The sequence below is a fragment of the Paroedura picta genome, chromosome 18, assembly GCF_049243985.1.
Source record: "Paroedura picta isolate Pp20150507F chromosome 18, Ppicta_v3.0, whole genome shotgun sequence".
In the NCBI taxonomy this organism is placed as follows: domain Eukaryota; kingdom Metazoa; phylum Chordata; class Lepidosauria; order Squamata; family Gekkonidae; genus Paroedura; species Paroedura picta.
Window position 1 is genome coordinate 780,293 of NC_135386.1, and position 20,979 is coordinate 801,271.

At 54.1% G+C, this 20,979-nt stretch overlaps 1 protein-coding gene across 4 annotated transcripts in view; it reads left to right on the forward strand.

Moving 5' to 3' along the window:
- Positions 1-19,299, forward strand: part of CA12 (carbonic anhydrase 12) — a 27,131-nt gene extending 7,832 nt beyond the window's left edge. The window contains exons 2-11 of one of the 4 annotated variants that reach the window (XM_077318002.1): positions 2,147-2,167; positions 6,203-6,382; positions 7,000-7,142; positions 7,710-7,805; positions 10,316-10,379; positions 10,907-11,064; positions 11,736-11,859; positions 16,781-16,807; positions 17,478-17,565; positions 18,643-19,299. In XM_077318002.1, coding sequence (XP_077174117.1) covers positions 2,147-2,167; positions 6,203-6,382; positions 7,000-7,142; positions 7,710-7,805; positions 10,316-10,379; positions 10,907-11,064; positions 11,736-11,859; positions 16,781-16,807; positions 17,478-17,565; positions 18,643-18,724 — 983 coding nt within the window. In that variant the 3' untranslated portion in view covers positions 18,725-19,299. Of the gene's footprint in view, positions 1-2,146; positions 2,168-6,202; positions 6,383-6,999; positions 7,143-7,709; positions 7,806-10,315; positions 10,380-10,906; positions 11,065-11,735; positions 11,860-12,508; positions 14,167-16,780; positions 16,808-17,477; positions 17,566-18,642 lie in introns of those variants that run through there. The other 3 variants (XM_077318004.1, XM_077318003.1, XM_077318005.1) reach the window with 3 other exon arrangements.
- The last annotated feature ends 1,680 nt before the right edge of the window (positions 19,300-20,979 follow it).

The window sequence follows — 20,979 nt, forward strand, 5'->3', positions numbered from 1 at the left end:
AGCAGAGAGAGAGTCTGAGAGGGAGTCTAAAGCACAGACGGAAGCCTCTCCCCCGAATCTCTGGTCGCAACGGGCGTGAGAGGCTGCACCCAGAAGGGGTCAGGTCGGCTGGGCTTTTCCGGACCCTCGGCGGGCGCTGCGGGGACATTCTTGGTGTTGCTAGGCTTTCTCCTTGGTCCTTTTTAGCGCTGCTTTGTGTTTTATGGCTTGATGGCTTGATTGGCTTATGCTTTACGGATTAATTGCGTTTTGAGTGCGTTCACCTCTGTTTTTATTGGTTTCTGCTTTTGCAAAGTGCCTTGCAAGCACCACGGCCAAAAGGTGGCGTGGAAATATATTCAGCCGCAAATAATACTGTCTTCTGGCCGGTAGCTGTGTCGGTTTGCAGAAGAAGGGCAGGATTCGAATTCAGAAGCACCTTAAAGAGATTTCCAGCTCTCTTACAAAGGGAGCTTTTAAGTAAACTCTGGGCATCGGGTCGGTCTTTAAGTCGGACTCCAATCTTGCTCCACTTTTGGCACTTTTGAGTAGCCCTCGATCCACGGCCATTACATCGCAAATAGAACAGCGTGGCCGGTCTAAGGAGCTGCATTCTGCTCATCCTGCCGATGTTGGGCTCACATTGAGTGCTGAATTGTTATGATCCTGGCACTTCTGATCCCTGGTTGATACACCCTTATTGATTGATACGGGAGAGAGGTGCCGTGCTCTGACCATTCTGGCTCCAAGGTGGGCTGCTGTCAAAAGCAGTTTGGTTTCCGGTCTCTGCTTGTAACTTTTAAGACTACCTTCTGTGCTAGGATGACTTAAATTGGGACCTCTTCAACGTATGGATAGACCTTTTTGGCCAGCTCACAGGCGGCATCCCCGGGGAACGAAAGGACCTTGGACTCAAACCGTGCTCTGTACGCAGCCGAAAAGAGCCAGAGTCCAGGAGCCCCTTCAAGAGTAACACACATTGTGTGGCAGAGGACTTTGTGACTCCATCTGTCCTGCGTTTTGGGAAGTGGAGCGGTTTTGGGTGCCGAAGGAGGCTAGCAGGCGGGCGGGTGCCGGTGAAGCTGTATCTGGTCACAGCCGACTCCTGGCAACCCATCAGGGGGTTTTCAAGGAAAGAGCTGGACAGAGGCAGTTTGCCAGGGCCTGTCTCTGCAGAGCAAGCCTGGACTTTCTCCCCTCCAAGTGCAAACCGGGACTGACCCTGTGGCGGCTGTAGGCTCCAGGCGCACCCAGGCAGCTCTTCAGAAGGAAGCCTGCCTGAATCTCCAGAACTGTTCTTCCCTGTCTAGTTGGAAGAAAGAGGACGCATCTGCCTACACCTTTTTTAAGCGGAGAGACGGGGGCAGAAATGTGCAGAGCAAATAAAGGGACTGGAAAAAGCAGCATCTCTGCGATGCGTCTGGTGTTGACTGTGGGGAGGGCTCTTCCTGCCCCCTTCCAAGCCCGCCGGAGCTGCTTTTAAAACAAGAGACAGGAACGCCGCTGTGGAGCGAGGCGGCCGGCAGAAGCACCGGCTTGTTCTGGCGAGGTTTTTGTGGGCAGTGGCGCAGATGGCCCACGAGCCACACCAGGCGCCCACGCCAGAGGCTGCCCACAAAAGGCCACTGACGGGAGAGGCCCAACAGAAAGAGGCCCCCTTGTGCTGAAAAGGGAAAGTGGCCAAAGGCATCCCCACCTCCAAGAAGAGACGTGTCAGGAGGGAAAGTGGGGTGGTCTGAGGCCAAAGAGCCGGATTCGAGTCCAGACACGCCACAGGGACCTACAAGGTTTTGGGGGTCTGAGTTTCTGAGGGTCAGGGGGATGAAGCTTTTGGCCTTCCAAGATGCTTCTGGGGGCGAGCCTAGCTCGGGCTGCCAGCTCTGGAGTGGGAAATGCCTGGAGATTTTAGGGGTGGATATGGGGGGCTGGGAAGGGGGTCCAAGGCCCTAGAGCCCACCCTCCGAAGCAGCCACTTTCTCCAGGGGAGTTGGTCTCAATGGTGACACTGAGGAATCTCCAGGCCCCACCTGGAGATTGGCACCCCCTAGATCCACTGTATTCAGCGGGAATGTTTGTGTTATGCCCTTAAGGGGCTGGTGGCTTTTCGTTTTGTGAGGGTGACCGCAGAATGAAACGTCCCTGACCTGCCTCTTTCCTTCTCTTCCAGGGTCCTCCTGGTCTTACCTCGGTAAGTACCGACTTCAGTTCACATCCCGAAACCGTCCCTTAGATCTGCCCTTCTCGATCAGTCACGGGAAGCTGTAATTTAGCAAACAGCCTCCCGTTTGTCCCCGGGGCTTACAAGCCTCCCATTCATCCGTGTGACCCGGTCTTAATGACCGTGTGGCGAGAGTCAGCCATGACCCAGCAACATGTGATATCTGGGGGGTGCCGGGTGCTGGGCCAGCCGCCGGGTCACAGGTGGTGCTTCCCGATCATGTGAGAGGGAAGGGGGCCGGGGGAACCTGACAGGAAAAGGGACCATTGTGGGGCAACCAGCTCATGGGGCAGCCTCACAAAGATCCACCTGAGGTCCTGTGGGAGCTCCAGCAGCCCTGCTCAGCCTCTGAGCAATGACAAGATTGGGCTAACTTAGGCTGGCCATTGGGATGCCACGGCTGGAGACCTGCTGGTGAGAAGGGGGAAGGGGGGAGAAGAGGAGGAGGAGGAGGAGGAGGAGCTGGTTCTTCTAGGCCGCTTTTCTCTACCCGAAGGAGTCTCAAGGCGGATTCCCATCTCCTTCCCTTCCTCTCCCCACAACAGACACTTCCTTGTATTTTAATTACGTTGGAAACTCTCAGCTTCCAATGGAGAAAGCTGGGATATAAAATGCCTGGAAAAAAAAACAGCAGACTACTTACATCCACTCACAGTCAGCTTGGCGCGCAGAAGGTCCCCGGTTCAATCCCCAGCATCTCCTCTCAAAAGGACCAGGTAGTCGGTGATGTGAAAGACCTCTGCCTGAGACCCTGGAAAGAAGCTGCCAGCCTGAGCAGACAATACTTAGGCTGGTGGACCAGTGGTCTGGCCAAGCACAAGGCGGTTACACGTGACGCTTCCACGTGGCTCAGAGGCAGGGCATCTGGTGGGCAAGCGGAAGGCCCCTGGTCCAGCCTGCCGGTTGGAGCAGACAACGCGTACCCTGCTAGACAGATGCTCGGAGTCAGTCGAAAGCAGCTGACTGTGTTCTGCGGCACGACGTCCAAGAGAACAAGCGTCTTTTTGACAGGGGATGGTCCTTAGGGGTGGAGCATTTTGCGCCTTCTGGTTCAGCCCCAAGAACTCGAGACGCTTTGGCAAAGCTCGGCATTTTGCATCTGGCGCACGCAGTAGGAAGAGCCCTCTAGCAGGAGGAGAAGGGGGGGATTCGCAGCTGATCCCTGCTAAACCTTGCCTGGGACAGCCCCCGGCTTTGGTCCCAATGGAAATCGGTCTGAGCTACAGAAGACCTGCCACAGAGGCAAATTCTAGCCGGTCTCCGTTCTCGGCCTGTCATTCGTCCATGCAAGAGAGCAAAGGGGAGTGACTTCATCCTTGCTAGGAAATCAAAGATCTCCGATAGCATGGGACAATTCCGCCCTTGTGCTGAAGCCAGGGTAGCCAAAAATTTTGCCGCAGGCAGCATGATGCCAAAGAAACAGCAGGAGATAGAAAAAAATGAAAGCACCCGTCTATCCCAATGAAAAACAAAGCTGCAGATTAGAACAGCACCGTGGAGTAAACACGACAACAACAACTGCTCCTGAAAGAGCAATTTTCTCCTGTGCCTGGAAGGCCAAGAGAGGGCGAGATAACAGAGCCTTTGGGGCAGGGAAGGCCATCGCCTGGGGCCACAACTGTAAAGGCCCCGCAGACCATCCATCTCACCCAATGTGGGCACCAGCAGCCCTTTATGGTTCCCAGTGGAAACCCCGGAGCGCTCAAGGCCCTGCTGGATTGCTCTAAGCTCCAGCTGAGCTAAGCAGATAGGGGCCGGTGGTCCAGCTCAGGGGCCAAAGGATGGAAGCTCACTTGTGGCCCCACTTTGCAATCCAGTCTGAAACACTCCAGAGCTGCTTGGCTTTGGGAGCCAGGGCAGGATACGAGAAAAACAGACAGCTTTCCAAACTGCCAGCATGATGCCAGCAAAGGAGCTCTTTGAGAAAATGCCCCGTGAAATACATTTGGGGCTTGTGCCTTCTGCCACACCCCAACCCAGGCAGCGGCTCAAGAACACACGGGCAGCTTATTTGGGATCCAACCCGGAACATGTCCGAACAGCTCCTTGGAAAGGGAGCAATTCTGGGATCTTGAGAGCGTGACACATTCTGCAAGAGGCATCCCCCCTCCCACCCACCCCTCCTTTCTGACGCAGGTGCAAAGACACATACGTTGCCTCTCTGAGCATCAGGAAGTAAAAAAAAAATTCTGCCTGAAGGGCCAAGCAAGTATGTGCAGAACAGGAAATGCATTTGGATTTCCCCCCTTTAGTGAAATCAGCCTGGCTGGAGGCCAGAGCCAGGGCAAGGTTCAGGTGAAGAAGAAGTTTTATATCCCACTTTTCACTACCCAAAGGAGTCTCAAACCGGCTGGCAATTGTCTTCCCTTTTTCTCCCCACAACCGACACCCTCTGAGGCAGGCGGGGCTGAGAGAGCTCTGTGAGAACAGTTCTAAGACAACTGTGACTAGCCCAAGGGGACCCAGCTGGCTGCATGTGGAAGAAGAGCGAGGAATCAAACCCAGTTGTCCGGATTGCAGGCTGTGGCTCTTAACGTGTGTTTACACAGTGGCCAACCTGCCTTCCAGACGCAGAATCCAAATACTCTGCATCCCCAATTCTCCCACATGGGCATGGAAGGACTCTCTCCAAGAAGATCAAGTTGAGAGCTGATTGTATGGAACTTTGCAAACGCAAGGAAGAACCTTGGCAGCGAGGGAGACAACGTAAAAAGAGATTAAAAAATAAACTTGGTACTCAAGAAGAAATTATTGCAGTGAATTTGGTTACAAATACCTATCGCAGAGAGAAAGGCCTTTAAAAAGTGGGGTGGGGGGTATTTATAAAAGCAGGAAGTGATCCGATTGAATCTGACGCCCCAGAAACCGAGATAAAAGAACATGCGATAACTAAATTTACAGGCCTGAGAAGTGCATTCAGAAGTCAATCCGTGGGACATTTTATGCATGTTCTGTTACTGTTCAACACGGTAGGTTATAAATATCTTCCAAGGTAGAAATGAGTATTTCGGCTTTACCGGCAGAGGTATTGGTACGCAAGATGAAGCCGGAGATTAGCCGCTGTAGCTCAAGTTTCTGGTCCATTAAGCCCTTTAAAAAAGGGAGCAGTTACAACATTTCTTTTTAGGGAGTTTTACCAGCAGAGCCCTATCAAGGTCAGATCTCTCCCCTGTTTCTAAAGAGAAGGGAAATGACATTCTTAGAAGCACGTAGGGCAAATATGTACGAGCCTTCCTGGTTGGCTCATCCATGTCAAAAGTTAGCCCAGCCTTTCTCAACCTTTTCCCCCTTGAGAAACGCCCGGAAACCTTCTTCAGGCTTCAAGAAACCCCACAAGTGGTGCAATCCTGCAGAATAGGGCTGGGGAGGCCAGCTGTGGGCACGCCCACCCGGCCCCTCCTCTAGGACTATGACTGGCCATTTTCGGAGGGGGAACGGGGAGGAAGTCGACATGACCACATATGGTCATTTAACCCATAGAATAATTAACGCCCACCCATTCGAGAATCTCCTCCAGGGCTGCCAGGAAACCCCAGGTTTCACAAAACCCTGGTTGAGAAAGCCTGAGTGAGCCACCGGGAGACGAGAAGCAAGAGGCCGTGTTGGGAGAGAGCTCCTGGCTAGGATTCCGGGCAGTCTGGGGTTCGAATTCTCACGTCTGTCGTGGAGGCTCACTCTCAGAGTCTCAGCCTGGCCTACCGTGCCGGGAAGAGAGGAGAGCGATATTCCTCTCTGAGTCACAACCGGGGAGAAAATCGTCTATATTAATAATTAAATTCGAGTAAGGGGTGTGTGCGTGGGCCCCGTTCTATGTGTGGGCCGCTGGGCTGCAGACTTTTTTCTGCTGAAATTCCACCTCTGTGTACTCACGAAGAATAGAGGTCTGGAAGACTTCAAAGAACCGAAACCGCAAATGAGACAAAATGGGGAGGGTCTTCAGTCCTGGGAAGAGGGAATCAAAAGGTGACAAGTGTAATCTCTGGTTACCTTCCTTGGCTCTGCTAGGTCCCGAAGGAGAAAAGATGTGGGCCAAGAAGTACCCGTTTTGCGGGGGCCATTTCCAGTCTCCCATAGATTTCCACGAGGATATTCTCCAGTACGACTCCACTCTCCTACCTGTGCAGCTAGAGGGTTACAACGTGTCGTCCCTGGAACAGTTTGTCTTGGTCAACAACGGGCATTCAGGTAAGGTGAGCCCGGAACACGCAGAGGGAGGGGAGCAAACTCACGCCCCCGTCCGCCTCAACAGGGGAGACAGCCACGTTCCTCGCCAGCCCAAGCCCCAGCAGGAGGCAAACTATTCGGATATTGTTAGTGGCGGGTTAGGAATTAAAGGAGGGATGGGATTTTTCTCTCCTAAACGTTTCACGTGGATGGATAGTTCTGGATGCATCATCATGGAATTAGCTTCACAGTAATTTCGCCCCTCTGGCGAAGGACTTTTTGTAACACGGAAGCTGCACCCAGCTGGCCCAACCTGAGATTTCATTTTGGTTGCCCTCCCTTCTGGATCGTGTAGCCGGAGCAGGGGAGGAGGACGGCAAAGGGGAGGTCTCAGCTTTGCAACCCCGTTTTGGATTTTGCCGAAAGACTTTGGCAAGATGCCCCCTGCCAAAGGGCTGGCCGACCTTACAGAGCTGTTGTGAATAATGCAACATGCTGGGCCCCAAGAACATAATTAAAAAAAACTCTCTTGAGAATTATTCTTCAGAGGGAGACCTGCCTTTCTGAACACCCCCTAGAGCCTGCCTGGGTCGCTCGTCCGTACGTCCATCCTTCACCCCTTCTCTGTTCTTTTGCAGTCAAGATGAGCCTCTCCCCCACCATGCACCTCCGGAGCCTCCCCCACAAGTTCTCTGCCGCTCAGCTCCATCTGCACTGGGGGAGCCGGAACAAGAAGGACGGATCGGAACACACGGTCGGCGGGAAGCATTTCGCGGCCGAAGTAAGAGGAACGGGCCCTGGGCTGTCACAGGCAGGCCTTAGTGAGGCCTTGGCACAGGGCGGGCCAGCGAGAGAGCTGCAAATCTGAGCGGCCTTGGGCTGCTTGTTGCATCTCTCCCTGTGCTCGATGCTGCTACGGCCAGAGTCCCAAGGAGAGCAGGGAAGCTGAAGGCACCTCGCTGAATCTTGTACTGCTAAGAGTGCCCAACGTGGTACCCCGGGGGGTCAAAGCCCACAAAGTATTTTCAGAAAGTGGCTGGGGGCTGGGGGGTGTTGGGGTTAGAAAGTGGCAGCCTCTAATGAGGAAAGCTGGGATCAGAGCTCTTCCAGGCCCAAGGAAGGGAAGAGAAGGCCATGCCAGTGAGTCTCCCTTGAGCCCTGGGAAACGGGGCCCAGAGCCAGGCCTTTCCCCTCCCCTCCTGCCTGGGCCTTGTCTGTGGAGGTGCCGGGGACTGAGCCGGGGACCCTGAGGGTGTTTTTCCAAGGAGGCCGTGCAGACGGGCCATCCTGTCGCCCCCGTGCTCTTCTGCATTGCGTTGACCCCGTTTCTCATTCCAATTCCTCACAGCTCCATATTGTGCATTACAACTCTGACCAATACCTGGATATGGACTCCGCAGCAGACAAGTCAAACGGACTGGCCGTCTTGGCCATCCTGATTCAGGTAAGAGAGGCCCTTTGTCTCATGACTCTGGCAGAGCTCGTTCCAAACAACCCAGCATTTCCCTACTGTGAGGCAGGGCTCCCCAACCTGGAGCCTGTGTCCGCCGAGCATTTTGGGAAGGTCAGGGGGGGCTTTTGCCCAGCTCGGTTTCTGATGGGCCTTGGGAGATTTAATGGGCAGCTGCCTCCACAGCACAAGGCTCTTCACTGGGGCACTGGAGGCCATTTCATGGCTGGCTATACCTCCTGTGGCAGCCATTTTGAAGCTGGTTCCTCCTCCTGTGGCAGCCATTTTGAGGCTGGCTTCAGTTCCTGTGGCAGCCATTTTGTGGTTGCACCCACCACCCTTGGTCAGAATTCCACAGATACCCGCAGGCTCCACAAGGTTGGGGACCTCTGCTTTTAGGAACTCCACCCTTGTGGTAAAGGACATCAAAGCTCCATTTCCTCAGCCCAAAGTCCCAGTAATGTCCATGGCAGGAGATTTCAGAGGCCATTCATCCATATGGTCAGCAGAAATCTCGACCCTACTTCACACGCACACCCACAGTAACAGTCCCCGAAATCAGTAAGGAAGTCTCGTCCACACTTCTGAAAACCAACTTGCAAACTTCTAGGCTGTCTACAATATTATTGAATGCACTTCCTGCATTCTGGTTGCATATCTAAGACCAGGTCCCTCAAGGTCCAGGGAGAGAAGGACAGCCGATTCCCAGCTCAGGGCTTCAGCATCAGAATCAGAAAACCTTTTTTTGGTGTACAAAAAGAAAACGGGAAAAACACAGCACAACGCGTTGATTGTTCACAATTACGAGACCTCAGAGCCAGCTGTGGAAACTTGGCAGCCGATTCAATGACTAGAGAGTTTTTGTTTCCTAATAAGAAAGGGATCTTGACCTCATCATCCAGCCCGTGACACTTAAAAAGGAGTGGGTTGATGAACTGCCCGCGCATAATGGCGCACAGTGGGCACATGCAAGATGCACCATATGCAATGAAACGGGATGGGAGGGACTGCTGCCCAAATCACCCTGGACTACAGCAGTCGTGCAGCTGGGCCACGGGATGAGGGAGAGAGATGCAAAGACATTCCTTTCCACCTGTCCAAGAAGGTGCCCACATAATAATGCCCTTCAAAGTCCTTTTGCAGCTGGAGTGAATCTACTTCTACAATGTACCTGAATGGGCATTATCCAGCCTGTGTGGACAGGGCCCCACTGAGGGCTTTGCCAATGCTGCCAGAAAAGATCCATCTGCCTCCCCATCCACCCCCCCACCCCCAACATTACTGGTGCCCTGACTGTTGCCTCCCCTAGTTTTGCTGAAAGATCTTTTGTTAACATGCCTCATTCACACTGGTGTGGCCTGGCCTACCTTGCAATGGCGTTGTGAGGAAATGGAGGTGTGCAGGAGAACCACGTTCTAAAAGCCACTTTTGATCCTCAGCTGGGGAGAATAAAAGGGTGTTAAATTCTGGTTTGAACAGACACATCACATTGTCTGACGCTGGTCTATGCCCGTAAAGCAATAAATGCCAGTGCATCCTTCATACTGCCTTGAACTGAACCACCTGAGGGGGCTCCCCCGTGTCCACAAGCACCCGTTTCAGCCCCCTGGAACCACGGCCTGCCCTGTGCTCCCAGCGCTATTTTGCTAGCTGGCGGGAGAACTATAATTATGACCACTGGTTGTTTTGGAATGAGGTAAAGCCGATCGCTAACCGCAGGGCACCATTATTCCAGTGAGAACGGGTCAAGGGGTGACTGGGGAAATTATGGGACCCAATTATGGAGAGCTTTGCGCCTTGCCAAGAGGTGGCCACGCCCCCTAAATAGGTGGGGCGGATTATTCCACCCACAAACAAAGGAGCAAACCAAGCAGAAGGGCTGAGCTGAGACAGGCAGGAAACCCCCACAAAATCCAGCCTGGTGCAGTAACTCGAGTGTTGCAGGACCCAGGTTCAAATCCCCACTCGTGCTATGGACTCTTGTACGGTTGCACATTCTCAGCCTAACCTACCTCGTAGGGTTGTTGGGAAGATAAAAGAGAGGCGAACGATGGAACCTGTTGTGGGTCCCTCTTTAAGGAGATGGGTGAGAAAGAAGGGGCCTTATCATTGAACCGATAATTGGTCCATCTAACTCTATATTACCCACTCAGACGAGCAATCTGTCTCCTGGGCCTCAGGTGAAGGTCTTTCCCATCACCTGCTCTCAGGTACTTTTAACTGGAGATGCCAGGGGTTACACCTGGGACCTCCTGCATGCCAAGGAGACGCTGAGCCATGGCTACGCCTGCATGCTTACCGTGATTCCACAAGCGGCCCCAGCAACCAGAAGGTCCTCTGACCGGCTGTCTCCATGGGGGCTGGAGCAGAAGACCTTCTTGCTCTACGGTGTCCCACAAGTGAGATCTGGGCTTGCCACTCCGCCGTCTTTGGTCACGCTCCAAAGGGTCCTGTTTAGTGCTTGCTGTCCACCTTCAACAATCTACCCTGCCTGTTTGTTACAGGTAGGTCAGTTCAACCCGTCCTACGAGAAGATCTTCAGCCATTTCCAGAATGTGAAATTCAAAGGTAAGCACCAAGGGCACGATCCTTCCACAGCCCAAACGCCGTCCCGTCAGAAACCTCAGCCTCAGCCTAGTCCGGAGAATCCTGCACAGCCAACCTGTTCCTTATTGACGTGGGCTTAATTTGGTTTTAAGTTCTTTAGATGCACGGTACAGCTAACGAGTGTCTCTCACTAGTGAAAGCTCTACACTGGCATATGGTGCAGTTCTTAAGTGCCACAGCCCCTCTCCTCTTCTATTTGCAGCCTGCTGGGTGACCTTGGGCCAGTCCCAGTTCTCTCAGAGCTCTCTCAGAGCCCCGACTACCTCAAAAGGTGTCATCAGCTGCTTTGAGACTCCTTTGGAGTGAAAAGCAGGGTACAGAAAACCAGCTCTTCTTCTTCTGTTAAGAGAGATTAACTATTCCACTAGGAATCACGATAAAGAGATCAAAGGACAAACTGGGGGGAGGGGAGGGGGGATATTCCACCGAAAAGGAAGGGGCAGAGAGGTCGGTGTGCTGTTCTTAAAACACGGTTCACCTTTTCCCAGACCAGGAAACGTACATCTCCGGTTTCAACGTCCAAGAACTGTTTCCAGATCGACTGGATGAGTATTACCGCTACGAAGGGTCCCTGACCACGCCTCCTTGCTACCCGAGCGTTACCTGGACCGTTTTCCGGAACCCAGTACAGGTGTCACAGGAACAGGCAAGTGGCTGTGGAAAACACGTTCCTCCGAGTTGTACAACTCATGACGTTGCCCGTAGTTGTCCACAGAGAGTGCAAACGCTCTTCCCGATGTTCTGCCGACCGGGAACTACAGTTTGCGTTGGTTTGCAGTTGGTTTATGAACTCTTTGTCTGAACTAAAGGTCTACAGGCCTACCTCGTGCGTTGTACATCCTGCATATATAGACAGCCCATAGACACTCCCCTTCGTCTCTTCTTTGCAACATGCCTCCCTACTTCAGATAGTAGGTAGAAGGAGTCGGGCATCTGCATTCCTGCTTGTATCTGATGAAGGGAGTTTGGGCTCTGCAAAACCTTGTGAGTTCCTGAGGTGCTCCCAGCCTCGAATCTAGCTGCTCTTCTGCCACGTCACGTGGCTGCCCTCTCAGCCCATCCCTGGTTTACAGAGTAAACCAGCATTTGTCCAGATGAACCAGGGTTTGAGTGACCACCTGCAAGGTGAATTCTGGCTTTCACAATATGAACCACAATTCTGCATCAGGTCTGAATTTTACTACCAAGTTCGACTTACGCTGGATGTCAAAGAAGATAGCGTCCGTCGCAACAATGCAGAAAGGGAACTAAATCACCTCCGAGGCAAACGCGTGCCTGTCCTTGAATGTATCTCATGCCCGCTTGTTCCACCCACAGCTGCTGGCTCTGCAGACGGCGTTATATTGCACACAGCCGGACGATCCCGCCCCCGTAGAGATGGTGGACAACTTCCGGAGGGTGCAGGACTTTGAAAGGATGGTTTTCGTCTCCTTCCGACAAGGTAAGCCACACGGGATAACCCTCTGCAGGACGCTGTTTCAATCCACTTGGAAGAACATCCCAGTTATGTGGGTGAAAACAGGCTTGTCTGGTACGACCTGGGTTCGCAAGGTCAAATTCTGCCACCAAAGCACCGTTTAAACAACAGAAAGCCCTTGACAAAATCCCCTTCATGAACGTGGATTCTCACAAGCAGTTTGTCACGATGAGTTGTCATCTTTGCATCACGGTGACTAGTAGAACAAACTAGAACATAGCTTGGTGTGAGAATACAACCCAGTTCCACTCCAGATGTCCATGAACTACAATAACCACGATCCCTTGCCAGTTGTCCATGTTAGCATGGGCTCAGGGTAACTGTAGTCCGTGGACATCTGGAGAGCCAGAGATTGGCTACCCCTGGCCTACGGGGTCACCATGAGTTACAGAAGCGTAAAATCCTCGAGTGGGAAGGGGCCCTACCCAGTGCAGGATCAGCCTCAGGCATCCAGGGGAAGGATCAGCCCCTGCTTGAGGTTGGCTGTGACATGGCACCACCTGTATTTAGACGAGGGGGAGGTGAGATTTTGTTGGCTAGGGGCTGGGGTCTTTGTGACCACAGTGAACCAGGTGACCGTACACCTAAACAGAATCACAACTTTGCATTGCAGGGAAACTCTTGGTGGGGAAATTCAAAGCGTCCGAGGAAGCCCATGAGGAGATTGACACGTAAAAAGCCCAGGAAATACTCATAACGCTGGATTGCCAAAACAATTAATAATCCATTGTCATGGGTGCAAAAATTAGCCATCTGATTGGTGGGTCAGGCGAGCCCCCGGGGGACTTCTGATCTGGCTCGGAGCGATGGGCCAATCGGCTCAGAGACAAAAGCTTGTCCCAAAAAACAAACCAGGAAAAGAGCACCTGCCCGACTGAGCAGGCACCAGCTCCGATGAGGAGCCAGAGGCTCTTGTTCTCATGGGGCTGTTTCTGTGCCGAGGGAGCCAGAGCCTCAACGCACGGAGTCCGGCAGGGGAAAGTACACTGGGGTCTCCTCCTGCACCTGCGGGAGGGCTTGAGGGGGACTGGGCGCCTTCCCTAGCCGTCTAAAGGACCAGGCAGAAAGCCCAATATTTATTCCTCCGGCCCATAGAAGAGCTGTTGAGCCCTTGCAGACTTTCCCAGAGGCCCTGATCTTTTTTAGCCCTTTGCAATGGCTGACACCGCACAGGGGACGCAGCCACAAAATGGCTGCCACAGGAGGCGGAGCCAGCCACAAAATGGCTGCCAGAGCTTACTTTCAGTCACAAAGTGTAGGTCCTTGTGCTGTTTTTAAAAACCCGTAGAGTCAGTCAAGTCTCTCAAGGCCCAATGGAGCCCTTGCTTGGCGAAAAGCCCCACCTGACCTCACCCATGTTTGAGAAATACTGGGGGTGGGGGGGGTGCCAGAGAAAGGGTCCGGAGACCCATGGTGCCCACTGGCGCCATGTTGGGGACCCCCCGTATGGGTCAGAGGGGAGCTATGAAACCTAGTCTACAAATAGCATAGAGAATGTCCCTTTTTCATTTTCCCGCACCAGAGAACTTGGCCTTGTGACAGCCCGACTCTTGAATAAAGCCATGATGCAGATGCAGAATTCACCCCAGTGTCACATTACAGACATTGTATAATTAGTTTTTAGTGCCCAATCTGGGCGCCTGACCAGTAAGCCGCACCCCGTTAATGCCACAGATGCTATGTGTCCCCTCGTTTGGATCAATACACACCGTGCACAAGGAGTGTGGCCTGTCTGGAGTCTTAGCTGATCAAGTAGCCCCGCCCACCAGATGTGTGCACACACCCTGAAGCATGTACAAAACGGTGAAGTGCACACTCCAGTTGCAAACCCAGATTTGACGCTAAGGGACACCCGAGCTCCCTGCCTCTCTCTGTGCTGAACCTTAGAAATCAAACAGAAAGTGGGACTTATTTGAAAAACGATCAAAGATGGCCAATTTTTCGATTTCTCTTCCCTCCCTAAATGAGCTGTGCCTGGTTTGGGAAATAAGGGTGGGGGGGGGGGCACCAAAGTTGCCGTTCTTCTCATGCTATTCCATTTTGTATTTTTGCACTGATGTCTAATAAAGCAAGACGCAAATGCTTACAGAATACTTAATTCAACCCAAAAAAGAAAAAGTTAGACAACGGATAGCGTAAACGTTCGCGACCTCAATGGTATTTCATTCACTTCTACCCAAACCGGCTTACGTCATTCTCCTCCCCTCCAGTTTATCCTCACAACAACCCGAATGCGTGTGGCAGGCCCCTGGCCTCTTAGTGAGCTTCCAAGGCGCACGGGGGGGGGGAGGGGGGCTCAAACCCGGGTCTTCCAGATGCTAGCCTGGGGTCCTTCAGGGGAAGCAAAAGGAACAGGAAACAGGGCGAACGTTGAACCGCCACGGGGTCCTTGGAGCAGGGAGAGGAAGGAGAACTAGTCTCACATTCGAACACTGTCTAATTCTAGGGGCACCTTTAGGATCGGCAAGTTTGATTCTGGACAGGAGCTTTTGTCAAGAATTAAACCTTGCTGGTCTCAAAGAAGCCCCTGGACTTTATCCGGCTGCTTCAGAAAGGGACTCACCTGGAACTAGGTTCACATTCGCTATTGAATGATTGGGGGGTGAGCTGTGTTGGTCTTCAGTAAAGCCACCAGATGCGATCCCAGTGGCACCTAAGGAATCGGGGAGCCCCTGAGGGAGGGTTGGGTAGAGAAGGGAGGGAGGGAGAGGGAGAAATTCAGTTATTGGTGGAACTTTCCCAGAGGGCACCTGTTCTAGCAGTCATCTGTGGGACATTTTGGACTTTCACACAAATGCACAACTTTTAGCATGGAGGTGCTGGACCAACTGTACTACTTGAAACTTTTCCAGTGAGCATGTAGTAAACTTATTTGATTCCAAAGAGGTTTCCCACCACTGACACCCTGGAGACCCCCTGGAAAGCCCATGTGGCCAAACCAGGTCTGAAGACTGCAGGGTGTCTCTCAGGCCGACGCGCTGAGCTCTTGACGCACCCTCGTTCTACTCCTGCCGGATCCCTCTTTCGCTCTTAACCTCCGGGGTGCACCACGAAGACACCCACAGCAATTAGCACCCAGCCTGGCAGACGGAAGAGAACGGAAACGCCGCCTCTCCTCTCCTCTCCTTGTCAGGTAGAAATGCAAGCTGGATGAGCAGCTATGTCCAAATCCGCCACCCAGAACCCCCCCCCCCTCCCCAGGACAAGAGAAGACCTGGAAGGGGATTTGGACATACTGTGCAGACTTGCATTTCTCTAGCCCCGATGGTTGCTGCATGAGCATCGATGCTCTCCATGCGGCACTGTGAAGGCTGCACATGTCCGCATGGCCTTGCTTCTGCTTGGCTACGCATGCAGCCCGATATATTCCTGCATCCTGATGCCTGCGGGGAAAAAGGAACCTTCCTTTTCCTAGCATTTGGATCTCAAGCCGTTATCCCTGGGGCTTTATCAGCACGCCCCCTCGGCCTGTCCCCCAGCCCCCCCCCCTCCAGGCAGCATCGACAGGCAGGCTGCAGATGTGGTCAGATGGACCTGAGCCCTCAGACAACGACCACCACGCTTTGCACGAACCTCGTGGTTCTGGGAAGGGATCCACGGGTGCTGGAGTCCTTTCATGCATGCCGCAAGCGCTCCCTCGCAGCCTCCCTCCCCCGGGCCCGGAAGGAAGGGGGCCGCTGCTACCTCCCTGCCGCTATGCTGCCCTCCCCCTTGTTAAGCGGGTGACTTGGGAAGGGGCCGGTGGTCACGGCTGGGCCATTCGGCTTCTAATTAGCTAAAAGCCAGACGTTCTTTAACTTGACGTCCGTCTCCTGTGGTCCTCCTCAAATAACAAGTTGCCTCTTCACCAACGATGGGCGGGGCGGAGGGAGAGAAAGAGCGGGCAGGCGTTGCCCAGGTCCAGTATCAGCAGCCCTGGAAGGAGCCACGAGTTCAGGGGAGCACGGGCCACTCGAGGGCTGACCGGCAGGGCCACCAAGGCAGTTCCCACTGAGGCCCCAGGCCCAGCTAGCCCGGCGGCAAGAAGAAGAGCGGTGCTCAGCCCAGTCAAGCTGTGTGTGGCCTGCGAACAGGGGCAGAGGCTCCCAGCCAGGTCAGGCTGGTGGGAAGGCACAGTGGGAGGAAGGCTGCCAACCTACAGGCGGGCCCTGGAGATCTCCCAGAATTAAATCTCACCTCTGGCCAACAGAGATTGCTTCCCCTTGGGAAAACAGCCGTGCCGGAGCGTAGACGCTAAGGAGTGACGCTTTGCAAAACTCCCTTCCCTCCCTAGGATCCATTCCAAACTAAGTTTCCAAGAATTTCCCGACCTGGAGTTGGCAAATCCATCTAGGGAGAGCCCTGTTACCCAGGGCTGCTTCCTCCTCACCCCCCCAGTCCACTCCTGACTGTGGCAAAATATCCCCCCCAAATTCAGGACTGGGTGGAGCCTCCCACCACCGGGCAGATTGTTCCCAGCGTCTGGCCTTGTGAGGCTGCCTGTCCCTCGACACGGAAGGGCCAACTTAGGTGGCAAAGAGGGCAAGTCTAGGCCGGCCTGCTTGGTCTCCTACTCACTTTGGTCCAATGGGCGTATTGCCTGGAGAGGGGGCTTCGTACCGCACCGAACATGTCTTGGGCCAGCCCGGGACACGAAGGAACTCGGAGCACGCGATCTCCAGAATCCGGTAAGGTCTGTAACCAAACACAGAGAAAAATGACGCTTGTCCTTCCCCGTGGGTGTAAGATGCAGGAGATCCGTGGCTGATCAGGTGCCCCCTCCCCCCAAGACGATAAGAGCGAAGCCCCCCAAATGAGAAAGATGATCCTTGTCCCCCCAACGCTGATTGCAGGGGAAATCGTAGTGATTGTCCGTTTTCCTTTTCCTCCCCTCGCTTCTGTGCAGACCTCGGGCGCCTCGGAGGGAGCACAGGTACGTTCTAACCGAGCCCTCGCAGCTCCGGAGCCAATCGGTCGATCGGGGATGTGATTGTGATCCCTCTCCCCCCCCCCTCCGCTCTCAGCGCCTTCCCTGCATGCCTTTGCCATGCGACCGCCGCTTCTCTGCACCCAGGAGTCGATTTGAGCCGGCCAGACCCCCTCGAAGCCAATCAGACCAAATGCGGAATGAGCCAGCTGGTGGCCGCTCGACACGAACGCTCTCTGGAGAGAGAGGCAAAGGACACAGCCTCAGCGACCCCAAAAGCAGCCGCCAGTCAAGCCGGGCTGGCCCAAGACAACGCCGAACCAACCCCCAAATTAAAATCACGCGCGCTAATTAACCTTGGGGGGGGGGGTGATAATTCAACACACTGCAGACAGAATCAAAATCCTAATCCTAATATCTAGCGCTTGAATCAGGTGCTCTCCCCGCAAGCTCTCCATGGGCAGGGCTGAGAAATCCTCCTTCAGGCTGGTCACACACCTACGAGCCTTTCTTCAGAAAGCGTCCTCCGCGCTCTGTCTGGTTTGATCCCCCCCCCCCAAGGTGCTCTGCATCCCTGACCGCAGCACGAGCACGTTGAGCCTGGCGGCAGGTCAGCCATGGGCCCGCTGGTCATCCCTGACTCCTGCTAAGGGCTTCTCTCTCCTCGCCCCTCCAGGATTTGTGGCATCGGTCGTCCTGGCCAGCAGTCTTGTGGCGGTGGCTGTCCTGGCCCTGGCCTTTTGGCTCATTCGAAGGACAAAGAGGTAAGCGGTTCGGCTACCTTTTTCGAGTCGGCCATCCTGATCTTGTAAGAGCTTGGAAGCTAAGCAGGGTCAGCACCAGGTTCAATCCCCGGCATCTCCAGTTAAAGGACCAGGCAGGAGGGGATGGGGAAGGCCTTGATCAGGACCCTGGCTCAGGGGCAGAGCCTCTGCTTGGCAGGCAGAAGGCCCCAGGTTCAATCCCCGGCATCTCCAGTCAAAGGACCAGGCAGGAGGGGATGGGGAAGGCCTTGATCTGGGACCCTGGCTCAGGGGCAGAGCCTCTGCTTGGCAGGCAGGAGGTCCCAGGTTCAATCCCCAGCATCTCCAGTTCAAGGACCAGGCAGGAGGGGATGGGGAAGGCCTTGATCTGGGACCCTGGCTCAGGGGCAGAGCCTCTGCTTGACATCTAGAGGGTCCCAGGTTCAATCCCCAGCATCTCCAGTTAAAGGACCAGGCAGGAGGGGATGGGGAAGGCCTTGATCTGGGACCCAGGCTCAGGGGCAGAGCCTCTGCTTGGCAGGCAGAAGGTCCCAGGTTCAATCCCCGGCATCTCCAGTTAAAGGACCAGGCAGGAGGGGATGGGGAAGGCCTTGATCTGGGACCCTGGCTCAGGGGCAGAGCCTCTGCTTGGCAGGCAGAAGGCCCCAGGTTCAATCCCCGGCATCTCCAGTCAAAGGACCAGGCAGGAGGGGATGGGGAAGGCCTTGATCTGGGACCCTGGCTCAGGGGCAGAGCCTCTGCTTGGCAGGCAGGAGGTCCCAGGTTCAATCCCCAGCATCTCCAGTTCAAGGACCAGGCAGGAGGGGATGGGGAAGGCCTTGATCTGGGACCCTGGCTCAGGGGCAGAGCCTCTGCTTGACATCTAGAGGGTCCCAGGTTCAATCCCCAGCATCTCCAGTTCAAGGACCAGGCAGGAGGGGATGGGGAAGGCCTTGATCTGGGACCCAGGCTCAGGGGCAGAGCCTCTGCTTGGCAGGCAGAAGGTCCCAGGTTCAATCCCCGGCATCTCCAGTTAAAGGACCAGGCAGGAGGGGATGGGGAAGGCCTCGATCTGGGACCCTTTTGCTTTCTCCCCAGGAGCAGAAGGGCAAAGGAAGACAAGGGGATCATCTACAAGCCGGCCGTCAGCAAAGAGGAGGAGAATACCTCCACCGCATAAGCGCCTGCTGTGCCTTCGGCCTGCCTACCTCTGAGGAGTCTGTAGCCTCGAGATTCCTGTTCCTCTTTGCCTTTGTCTGTCAATCCAACCAGGCCTCTTTGTTTTTTCCCGAGCACAAGAATGGGCATCTTCAGCAGTTGGTTCTCATGCAACACGATACCAAAGAACAAGCAGGTTTGCTCTCCGAAGGACAGAACCGAACCGCCTAGTCGCAGCTACAGGGAGCTTCACGCTACGATTTCTACAAGGGAGGTTGACCGGCCATTGCTGTCCAGATCGGTGGGAAACCAGCCCCCCCCATCGGAATCAACACTAGCAGCCAGTCCGACATGTCCTGCTAAGGATGGGAAGGGAAGTGTGGGGGAGGGAAAACAGCACCCGAATATCAAGGCCTTCGCCAGAGACCTGGAGGGGGGCTGCCGGGGTGAGCCCAACAAGCGAGGGGGAAGCGTGAGGTCATGCTCCCGACCATCAGCAGACGCTGCGCTTTTGTGCCTGAAGGTCTGTCTCATGTCAACAAATTCAGTCATTTCACCTTCCTGCAGCAGCAGATATAATAAATATATTTATCTAGAGTTTGGCGGTGCCTCCCTTTCTTCTGCAAATCTTTTCTGTCAGATCTCTCTTTTGCAAGGACAAAAGAGTAAGACCTCCCAGGACGAGAGCTTATTATGCTAAGGTTAGGGTTAGGGTTGAGGCCTTGAGGCCACACTGGACAGGGATTCTGCGGTTTCTTTGGGGGGGGGGAATCACCTGCGCATGGAATTGGGGCAACTGTGGGCAGGCAGGGAGTTGGGAATTTCCTGTCTGGTACAGGGGGTTGGACTAGATGAACCTAAAATAATGTCAGAAATATTTGTACACCGCACGACCTTTCCTAATCATGCCACAAAATCTTCCCCTGCCCTAACGCTCCCACTAAACCTGAGAATTTACCCTAATATAAATCCCTATTTTTTACATATGTAGAATCATGGCTAAGGTAATCTTACCCTAATGCTAAAATTTATCCTGATATGAACCTCTAGATTTTTACATATTCTTTGCATGTACTATAATGTCAAAAATATTTATACATCCCACAGCCTTTCCTAACAATGTTTGGAAATGTCCCACTAAGTCAGGGCAAGTTTATCCACTCAGTACACGTAGCACGATGCTAGGGGACCCGTGCTTCCGGGGAGCCTGCAGCATCCCTCCCCTCCCCTCCCCTCCATGGAACAGGGCTCCCCCCCCCTTTCCCCCCTTCAAGGACACTCCATTGTTCCTCCATCCCCAGTCTGGCTAGTCCCAGCCCAACTGTCCTCTACAAAGCCCAGGAATCCTTACACTGTCTCTGGTGCGTCGGGCGCTGCAAATCCTTAAACCACTTGTTCCTTTTTTTTGAAACCCAACTTCAAGTCTTGGTGGCTCAAACTGCCTGAACCCGCAAGGGGAAGCTGCTTAGTACCACCTAGTGGGAGAAGCACAGGATGACAACAGGAAGAAAGATGAAGCCTCGGCATAGTCGTTCGCTGACAAGGGGCGTTTGGACTCGGGAACCGTAAGAACACAAGAGAAGCCCTGCTGGGTCAGTCCAGCGTCCCATCCAGCCCCACACTCTGTGCCCCACAGGGGGCCCACAGGAGGCCCTACAGCAGCCCTCCTACTCGTCCCTCCCAAGCACTGAGAAGACAGAGCATCCCTGCCCCAGGAACTCCGTAGTTCAGCATGATGACCCTCCCGGACCGAAATACTTCAGAACTAGAAGGAAAGAGCAAGAATCCAGAGACATTCTAAAGACGATGATATCGGTCAAATGTGGCACAGAATCCTACAAGGACACTGAACTTACGTCAACCCTGGAGCGGAGCCGAAACATCCCCTCGACGATGCGGGTGGCCTTCTGAGCCTTGGTCTGGGACCTGCAGAAGAGAGGAGGGAGGAAGACACAAGGGAGACGGGCTGGGGGTGGTTTTATCCCCCTCGGAATCGGGATCCCTGGACATGGCCTGGCCTTCGGGGTTTTCCCGCTCTGCCTCCGGTGACAAATTGCAAGAAGGCGGCTTGTAAAGGGTCTGAGAAAAGCCATCCCAGAGGGTGCCCAGCGAGAGGGAGGGCCTGGAGGGCAAAGGCCTGCTCAGGGGGCTTCATCTAGTGAAACGTTTAGACCCCTCCTTTCCTCAGGACCCAAAGTGCTTAAAAATAATCATTCAAACCCGGAAGTAAGCTAACGACAGGATTTAGCCGTTGGCGAGAGGGGGCTGATCGGAGTC